The 10,105-nt window shown below is 38.3% G+C and overlaps 1 protein-coding gene across 2 annotated transcripts; it reads left to right on the forward strand.

Annotated features, from left to right (window-relative positions):
- Window positions 1-1,438: 1,438 nt before the first annotated feature.
- On the forward strand, window positions 1,439-7,804 carry LOC147405074 (coatomer subunit alpha-1). 2 transcript variants are annotated; one of them, XM_086441193.1, is made up of 4 exons: window positions 1,439-1,720; window positions 1,910-2,154; window positions 2,861-3,355; window positions 4,413-7,804. In XM_086441193.1, exons 2-4 carry the CDS (start codon window positions 1,947-1,949, stop codon window positions 7,367-7,369), a joined length of 3,660 nt encoding a protein of 1,219 aa, XP_086297319.1. In that variant the 5' UTR covers window positions 1,439-1,720; window positions 1,910-1,946; the 3' UTR covers window positions 7,370-7,804. The 2 variants fall into 2 exon arrangements, with proteins under 2 accessions (XP_086297319.1, XP_086297318.1); XM_086441192.1 differs by having other exon boundaries at window positions 1,439-1,674.
- The last annotated feature ends 2,301 nt before the right edge of the window (window positions 7,805-10,105 follow it).

Below are 10,105 nucleotides of genomic sequence, written 5' to 3' on the forward strand. Positions count from 1 at the left end.
GCTAGGTTAAAATTGCCCAACCCGGCCTGCTATTATATTTTATATGTAAGTGGTTTTATGTTTTTATAACAAAAGATAATTCAAATAAATTATAATATAATGATCTAGTTTCATCTCTAATCGTTTTCCAATTAAGATATATATTGGATCCCTATTTTGATGAAAAACAATTAATAGTTTGCTACCAATGATTTCAAAAAATGCATAATTTTTTTTTTTTTTTGAATAAAACTCAGAATCTACCCAAGCCCTTTAGGGCTAGGCTTGGACATTAGAAACTTAGGCCCGACGGGAGTATAGGGCTCCCGCGAGCATAGCCCGGCCTGAAGCCACCCATTGAAAGCCCTACACAGGGGTTTACATATATTTATTGACCAAACCTAAAACATGAGGGTGATATTTGGGCTGGACTTTTCGCAAAACTCAAGCCCAAATCCAGCCCATTAGTTGAACTTGGGTGGGGCCTCATTGATTTGTGAAATAGGAGTTGATGGGATTTTGGATAGAAAAATCAAGGGTTTTCTCCAAGAGATTAAGGAAATATTCATAAAGATTAAATGAGGATGAGATAAAGGGTTGTCTCAATGGTAAAACTAGTTGCAGGGGTTTACTCCCTCTTATCGTGTGTCCAAAACAGGGTGGCCACTTGACTTATCCTATTGTCCGTTGGGAAACTATCATGCGGTCAGGGCGTGCAGCCATCGGGATTAGTCCATATCTCATAAGAGATGTGGGATACCCTATGTTATTAAAAAAAAAAACCATATATAGAGATTTTAAAGAAGTTGAAATCTCTAAGTGGTCTAAGGCTCAGATTTGAATTTTGGGCATGTCTTGGGCTTGGGAACCAAGGCCCACTCAAGAAAATAAATCTTCATCAATTTCATAAAATGCTATCACAGTTTCTAATCTATAAGTTTATTTGCAATAAACATAATACATATTATTTCAAAAAGAGTCCTTATAATTTGATGCCCCCCCCCACCATCACATAATCGTAAATTATTTCTCTCGAGATACACAAGAAAAAGATTTATGATTCGACTTATCCCGAGGTAAATGATTTACGGTTCTGTGATAAGAGCACGGGGGCCCACGGGAGCATATGTTAGAGGGGGTGTCAGAAAATCATTAATAATTTTAATTAAAATTTGTAAAATATAACATTATAATACTTATAAAAATTTCATATTTTAGCACCACCAATCGAATCACTTGAGTAAATCTTAAGTGTTGGTTACAACTACCTATACCTCCTATTAGGCAAATCAAATGCTGTCGTTTGGTGCAAGCTTTGAGGCTTTAGAGATTACCTTAAGATACACTAGACTAATCCCCAAGAAATTATTTGTATTTCTCATCTTATCTCAACCGTATGTTTGATGAAAAATGTCAAAGGTCGTTTGAACTTAGAAATGTTCTTTACACACATATACTCGTTGAGGCCAGATCAGATCTGCGGGAGAAGTTTAAGTTGAAGCCCTCGGTTTCTCTCTCTCTCTCTCTCTGGGCTTTCGATCTACACTCCCTTAACCTACACCCACTCTCTGCGTATTATACGCACCCCTCCTCATCACCTCCTTCTCATCCATTCATTCAACGCTGTTTATGGTGGAGATTGCAGAGGCGTTGCTGGATTCCGCTTGATCTGCCCTTCTCATCCTCAGATCTGAGGTACAATTTCCATTCTCGTAGTCCAGATCTTCTCTCATCTCGAAAGGTTCGATCTTTGCATTTATGTTTCTATTAGGTCTTTCGGATCAGACCTGTAAGATGATTGTGTAGCCGCTTTTTCAAAATTTTGATTGATAAGTCCAATTCTGTTCATCTGTGGAGAGATCACAGAGATGCATTTGAGGTATCTTCGATTTTGTAAAGTTTTGATGAAATTGATTTGTGATTGATGCAGTTTTTAGTACTTAGAGTTTGAGATTTGATTCGAAACGATGCTGACGAAATTCGAAACGAAGAGTAATCGGGTGAAGGGCTTGAGTTTCCATAGTAAGAGGCCATGGATCCTTGCAAGTCTTCACAGTGGTGTGATCCAGTTATGGGATTATAGGATGGGCACTCTTATCGATAGATTTGATGAGCATGATGGACCTGTTCGTGGCGTTCATTTTCACAAATCTCAGCCTTTGTTCGTCTCTGGAGGTAATTTTGATTCTAATTTTATATTTCATTTTGTAATTCATCAATTTCAATTTCTCATTAGGGTTAATTGTTACCATATCAATTGAGATCATCTTTGTTTCTATCTATAAAATATTGGAGTAGTTTAATTCTGCAGATCAGTTTTGAATTTTCTTCCTGATAGAATTTGTTTTAAAATTGGTGATTTTTTATGTGATTACTCAATTTCAATTGTTCGTCAGGGTTATCCCTTACAGTATCCATTGAGATCATCTTTCATTTCTATCGGAAAAAAAAATTAGATCAGTTTTATTTCTACAGATCAGTTTTGAATTTTTGCCTGATAGAATTTGTTTTATAGTTGGTGATTTTGTATATAATTCCTCAATTTCCATTGTTCGTTACGGTTAACTGTTACAATGCCAACTGAGATTTTCTTCAACTTCTATCTATTAAAAATTAGATTAACTTCATTCTACATATCAGATTTGAATTTTTTTCCTTATAGAATTTGTTTTATGGTTGATGATTTTGTATGTAATGACTAGATTCGGCTTTTTCGAACTATTTTGATTTGTTTTCTGTTCATTTAATCATTTCTTGCCGATGCCTAAAACAATCAAAACCCTAACTGAATCATAAATGTTTTATGTGTTTAATTTATATTTTTGTTGCCTTATTGTTAGGCGGTAGTTATTACTTTTATGGAAGAAACTGGCTTTTGCAGGGGATGATTACAAGATCAAAGTTTGGAACTATAAGATGCATCGTTGTCTTTTTACACTTCTTGGACACCTTGATTACATTCGTACAGTTCAATTTCACAATGAGTACCCTTGGATTGTTAGTTCGAGTGATGATCAGACTATCAGAATATGGAATTGGCAGTCACGTACTTGTATATCTGTATTGACTGGCCACAATCACTATGTCATGTGTGCCTCATTTCATCCTAAAGAGGATTTGGTTGTGTCAGCTTCCTTGGACCAAACAGTTCGTGTATGGGACATAGGCGCCCTAAGGAAGAAGACAGTGTCCCCAGCAGATGACATCCTTAGGCTTAGTCAGATGAACACGGATTTGTTTGGTGGCGTTGATGCTGTTGTAAAATATGTCTTGGAAGGTCACGATCGGGGTGTCAATTGGGCTTCATTCCACCCGACTTTGCCTCTGATTGTTTCTGGAGCAGATGATCGTCAATTGAAACTGTGGCGCATGAATGGTATTGATGTGACAACTCTGCTTCTTTTTTTTTTCCTTCTTATTTTCATTTGTGGATTCAGTTTACATCATTCATATTATAGTTTTAGGATGTCATGGTGTGGCACCAAACATTGTTTCAGGTTTTGTACCATTTCAAAGTGTTTCGGCCGAGATAGGAAGGAAACATTGAATGTTTTGGGAAAGTCTCAGTTGAGAGTCTAAATTTTTCCTCACCGTCACCAAGACAATGCCTTGATAAGAGATTTTAAACCTTGATACCTACCAATGTTTGCAAGCGTGGAAACTTGAGGCAAGACGCTTGTATGCCTTGACGGTGGGCATAGGCATAAGCCTCACTTGCATAAATTTTTTAAATAAATAATATGACATACGTAAATAATTAATATTGAAAAATAAACAATAGGGTAGCCACCATCTATTTCCAAATTTTAGGTTTCAAATCCATATAATTGAATTCCAAGTTTAGTCCCCTACTATAGTAATAATATAAAATATTTCTATTTAATATTTCAACTAAAAAGAAATATTTAATATTTAAATAATTGAAACTTTTTACGGTACAAAACTATTTATATTTTTAGCAAAAATATAATTCAATATTATCTTTTCAATAACTTTCTTTGTATTATATTATTTAGTGCAAACTTTATTTATAAATCAAATCAAGTCAACACCTCTCTTTCCATGTATATACTATTTTATAATCAAATTTATTTCTAAATGTTTCAATTATGTTGCATGTGTGAGCAGCAAAAATAAAATAGTAGAAGAGAAGAAAGAAAAGAATAAAAAGATAGAGGAAAGCACAATTTATTCTTTAAAAACAAAATACAAATTAGGCTTAAAGGCGTACACCTCAATCACGTCTCACACCGAGGCAATTGCCTTTTGAGTGCATCTTGATCTCGGTCTCAGTTGTTTCTACATTTCTTTCTTGTCTCTCAGGGCATTTTAATGAGCCTTGCTTGGAGGCATGCCCCAAAGCGTAAACCTCGCATGCCCTGAAAAACACTGAATTACCTACAACTTAACCCAACTAACCCTTTGTTTTTCAGATACAAAGGCTTGGGAAGTAGATACATTGAGAGGCCACATGAATAATGTGTCGTGCGTGATGTTCCATGCTAAGCAAGACATTATTGTATCCAATTCCGAGGACAAAAGTATTCGTGTGTGGGATGTAACAAAGCGAACTGGTGTCCAGACATTTCGAAGAGAGCATGATAGGTTCTGGATTCTTGCATCACATCCAGAGATGAACCTTTTGGCTGCTGGTCATGATAGTGGTATGATCGTCTTTAAGTTGGAGAGAGAACGCCCTGCTTTTTCTGTAAGTGGTGATTCTCTTTACTATGTCAAAGACCGCTTTTTACGTTTCTATGAGTTCTCAACTCAGAAAGACATTCAAGTGATCCCAATTCGACGTCCTGGTTCAACCAGCTTGAATCAAGGCCCACGAACCCTGTCTTATAGCCCTACAGAAAACGCCGTCTTGATCTGTTCAGATGTTGATGGGGGATCATATGAACTTTATACTGTACCCAAAGACAGCATGGGAAGGGGTGATACTGTACAAGAAGCAAAAAGAGGAGTCGGAGGATCGGCTGTCTTTGTGGCGCGTAATCGGTTTGCTGTGCTTGACAAGATCAATAATCAAGTGTTAGTCAAGAACCTTAAAAATGAGATCGTGAAAAAAAGCAGCCTTCCCGTTGCTGCCGATGCAATATTTTACGCCGGTACAGGAAATTTGCTGTGCAGAGCCGAGGATAAAGTGGCGATCTTTGACCTCCAGCAGAGACTTGTTCTTGGTGATCTTCAAACGCCTTTCGTTAAATACATTGTTTGGTCAAACGACATGGAAAGTGTTGCATTGCTAAGCAAACACGCTATCGTAATTGCAAGTAAGAAACTTGTGCACCGGTGCACCCTTCACGAGACGATCCGAGTGAAGAGTGGAGCTTGGGATGACAATGGCGTCTTCATATATACAACCCTGAACCACATCAAGTATTGCCTCCCAAATGGGGATAATGGAATAATCAAAACCCTTGATGTCCCGATATACATCACAAAAGTTTCTGGAAATACCATATATTGCTTGGATCGGGATGGAAAGAACCGGGCAATAGCTATTGATGCAACAGAATATGTATTCAAGCTCTCGCTTCTAAAGAAGAAATACGACCATGTAATGAGCATGATTAGGGGTTCACAGCTCTGCGGACAGGCCATGATTGCTTACCTCCAACAGAAAGGTTTCCCAGAAGTGGCTCTCCATTTTGTGAAAGATGAGAGGACCCGATTCAACTTAGCGCTAGAGAGTGGTAACATTCAGATCGCCGTTGCTTCAGCAAAGGAAATCGATGAGAAAGATCACTGGTATAGGTTGGGGGTTGAGGCTCTTCGTCAGGGCAATGCTGGCATCGTAGAATACGCATACCAGAGGACAAAGAACTTTGAGAGACTCTCCTTCCTTTATCTTGTGACGGGAAATATGGATAAGCTGTCCAAAATGCTACGAATTGCCGAAGTCAAGAACGATGTGATGGGTCAGTTTCACAATGCTCTCTACCTCGGTGATATCCGTGAACGTGTCAAAATCTTGGAGAATGTCGGCCACTTGCCCCTCGCTTACGTGACAGCTGTTGTTCATGGGCTTCATGATGTTGCGGAACGGTTGGCTGCCGAGTTGGGAGATAACGTTCCTTCTTTGCCCGAGGGGAAAGTGCCTTCACTACTAGTCCCCCCAACCCCCATCTTGTGTGGTGGAGACTGGCCGTTGTTGAGGGTAATGAAAGGCATCTTCGAGGGTGGTCTCGATAATGTGGGACGGGGAGTACAAGAGGATGATGATGAAGAGGCCGCTGATGGTGATTGGGTCGAGGACATAGATATCGCTGATGTGGATGGCATGCAAAATGGAGATGTTGGAGGAGTGGTTGAAGATGGCGAAGTAAACGAGGAAAATGACGAGGAAGGAGGATGGGAACTTGAAGACCTAGAGCTTCCTCCCGAACTCGAGACTCCAAAGGCTTCCATCAATGCCCGCTCTTCGACATTCGTCACTCCAACTCCAGGCATGCCCGTAAGTCAAATCTGGACCCAGAAATCATCCCTTGCTGGTGAACATGCGGCAGCTGGGAATTTCGACACTGCAATGCGTCTTCTGAACCGACAACTTGGTATACAGAACTTTGTTCCTTTGAAGCCCACGTTTCTGGATCTCCACATTGGGAGTCATTCTTGTCTACGAGCTTTCTCTTCAGCTCCAGTGATCTCACTGGCGGTCGAGAGAGGATGGAATGAATCCGCCAGCCCTAACGTGAGAGGCCCACCGGCATTAGTATTCAAGTTCTCTCAATTAGAAGAGAAGCTTAAGGCTGGTTACAAGGCCACTACAAATGGGAAGTTCACAGAGGCTTTACGACTCTTCCTTAGTATCCTCCATACTATTCCGGTTATTGTTGTTGAGTCGAGGAGGGAAGTCGACGAAGTCAAGGAGTTGATTGTAATAGCGAAGGAGTATGTGCTCGGGTTGCAGATGGAGCTTAAGAGGAGAGAACTTAAAGATGATCCGATACGCCAACAAGAACTAGCGGCATACTTCACTCATTGTAACCTTCAGAATCCTCACTTGAGGCTTGCGCTGTTGAATGCTATGACTGTTTGTTACAAGGCAAAGAACCTTAACACAGCGGCTAACTTTGCTAGACGACTCTTGGAAACAAATCCCACTATTGAGAATCAAGCAAAGACAGCTCGACAAGTCCTTCAGAATGCCGAGAGGAACTTGAGAGATGAGAACCAACTTAACTACGACTTCAGAAACCCATTTGTGGTTTGTGGGGCAACTTATGTGCCCATATACCGTGGACAAAAGGATGTTGCATGCCCATACTGTGGTTCACGGTTTGTGCCCAGGCTGGAGGGGCAGCTTTGTAATGTTTGCGATCTTGCTGTGATTGGATCTGATGCTTCAGGCCTGCTTTGTTCTCCTTCCCAGATAAGATGATTGTGCCACCAAACCAGATAAGATGATTGGCTGTTTTGTCACCCCAAGCAAAGGTAGGATTATTAAACATGAGTTCAATTTCAATGAGCTGTTTGGTCTTTCTGTTTTTTTTTTTTAATGTCTTTTTTTATTCCTGTTAATTTAGATGATTATGATTTCACCGTAATAAACATATTTGAGAATTTTTTGTCTGCGCTATCCTTCATCATGGGCAAGAACGGCGAATGGGCCTTTGTTAAGATCGGTGATGATTGTCAAGAACACTTACTCGGTGTGTGCAGACACAGGTAGTGATTTACTGCTATCGGTGAGTTGGGTTTTACTTGTAGTAATACAACTTTCCGACTTATATTCTTATATTCTTCTCTGTTATCAGCTGTTGAAATTGAAATTCATTTCGATTTCCTAAAAAATTGTTGTTTGTAATTTTAAGTATCTTATTGGTTACTGAAATTAAGAATAAGTAGGGATGCAATACTTCATTTTTTATGCTAAAGTACAATAACAAACCCTTACCCCCAAAGATTTGGGGTTGGCTAAATGAATCAGATTCCTTATTCCACTTTTTCCAAAGTCAAGTCTTTTGTTACCGAGAGAGTTCATATCTGCTTCACTCTCTATCCAAGTTCTTTGGGGTCTTCCTCGCTCATTTAGTAATTAAATCTTGAATATTTCTTCAAACTAAGGATATAATAGGTTTTTGTTCGGAAAATAATTGGTCTTCGACAAGCTTTGCCTATGAAACTCCACTAACCCTATTATAAGCCATAGACACAACACGCTTTAAGACCATTTGGCCTGAATTATTCTTTCTTCCTCTTAAAGATGAATATAATTTTGTGAGCAAGAACTACCCTATTTGTTATTTCACCCTTTGAAACAAAGGTACTTGGTTGAGTTCAGGTTGTTCAGGAGTAGTGGTGGATAATCTTAGTGAATGTTTCTAGGTTGAATTCAAGTTCTCAATAAGAGAAGACTTGGCTTGTTGTTGGTGGTTGTATCCTTGTGATTTGTTGATGAGATTCCCAACATTGTCTTCCCGCAATTGTTGGTAATTACTGTGTATAATCTGGGACGAATCATTTGAAGAGAAAATGATTGTGGAGTGACAGTCTGTAATAATACCTGTGTGGGGCTTTGGTGTTTCCTCAAAGGTGGTCAATCCATCCAGATTGATTGAAAATCTTGGACCTCATAACTCTTTTTTTTTTTGGGACCCTGTCGTCAAAACGGTGTTAGTACACAAGAAAGCTTTAGAAACGTGAAACTAGTAAACATCTGAATTTTTTAGACTTGAAACTTGGCCGGGTCAACTTGATTGGATTTTGTAAGGACGTACCAAGTTTACTCATCAACACAGCCGAGTCAGCCAAAATAATTACTATGGTCAGTGCCATAAACTCGACACAGTTATTTTTTATATAATATTTCTGTGGAGATTTAAAAATAAGCAGCTATATTAATTTTAAATATCCAATTTCACTATGGTTTTCAATCTTCAAGTATGTTCTTTTGTTCTTTCTCACTTCGATTAATTTACCAAAAAAAAAAAAAAACCTTGTTCTTGTTATTGGTATTGTTATTTGTAGTAGTTAATGTGTATTTTAAGCAAATAATCTTTGTTTAGTTGGAAGTTTTTGATGGGTAAGCTTCAATTCTTCAATAAGATAAATACACCTTCAATTCTTCTATGAGCAACATTGGTAGTTTTGTATAATAAAAAAATCTCAATGACATTTTTGTAGAAGCATTTATATCATTTAGTTCCCCAAAGATAAAATTGCCAACGGAACAGAAGAATATTGGCTGAGCTTTCCTTGTTATTGTGACTTGAATTTAAATGACTAGGTTGCTGATTTGCATTTCTGTTCCAATATCTTTTCTTTGGATGAGGATCTCTATAATGTGTTGGGCCAATGGAGAATACGCAACTCGTTTTTCGATCGATCGGATATTTATTGAATATTTGAGGTGGTCAATGTCAGATCTCTTCCAAAGCTGGCACACCTTAGCTTCCTCAACTAGAAGTAGCATGATATGGAGATTGTTAATTTCTCTTTCGAGGGCAGGCAAAAGAGAAATTTTATGGCTGAGCTATGCTTGAGCCGAGACGAGACTGGCCCATACATTAAAGATTCAAGCCCAATGTTGGGCCTTGGCATAATTTTTAAATAAAGTGAAGCCCATTACGAAGCATCTACTACCACACCAAGTTTTACTTAGAACACCCCAAGTTGATTGCACTAAGTAAAAGTTGGTGTAGCAATTGAAGTTCTCTCTAAAACTAATTCAAAGAGACCAGGACCAGCTTCCAAGATCAACAAATACTGTCCAAGTTTGAGCCCATACCATATGGGCCTAACGACCTATTGGGCCAAATAAGTTAATTATTACATAAAAATTATTGCAAAACAACCTACACCCCCTTTTAGAAATAATAACAATAATAAAGCCTTCCCAAAGATTTGGGGTCAGCTAAATTAACGACAACTTCAATTCTCATAATAATCCTTTGAAATAATGGTTTTTAGAACCTTTTGGAGTCCTATAATAAAAAATAAATAAAAATTGGAAGAACTGAGAGGAGTTCTCTTAGTATGACGCCAATGGACGTTAATACTCACTTTTTTGTGTTGAAAAAGTCAAGTTTTTTTTTTTTAACTTTTTCAATCCTTAGAGGTAAAAATTGTGTTTTAAATGAAACTTTTTCAAAAACTACAACAATGTTAATACCTT

The sequence above is a fragment of the Akebia trifoliata genome, chromosome 4, assembly GCF_017979445.1.
Source record: "Akebia trifoliata isolate Shusen 1 chromosome 4, ASM1797944v1, whole genome shotgun sequence".
NCBI classification, from domain to species: Eukaryota; Viridiplantae; Streptophyta; class Magnoliopsida; order Ranunculales; family Lardizabalaceae; genus Akebia; species Akebia trifoliata.

What these genes read in the sequence shown, in the direction of transcription:
- LOC147405074 (XM_086441193.1), top strand. Translation starts at nt 1,947, where the DNA reads ATGCTGACGAAATTCGAAACGAAGAGTAATCGGGTGAAGGGCTTGAGT. An exon ending in GCCTTTGTTCGTCTCTGGAG is followed by an intron (nt 2,155 to 2,860) that starts GTAATTTTGATT and finishes TGGCTTTTGCAG; the next exon opens with GGGATGATTACAAGATCAAA. An exon ending in GAAACTGTGGCGCATGAATG is followed by an intron (nt 3,356 to 4,412) that starts GTATTGATGTGA and finishes TTTGTTTTTCAG; the next exon opens with ATACAAAGGCTTGGGAAGTA.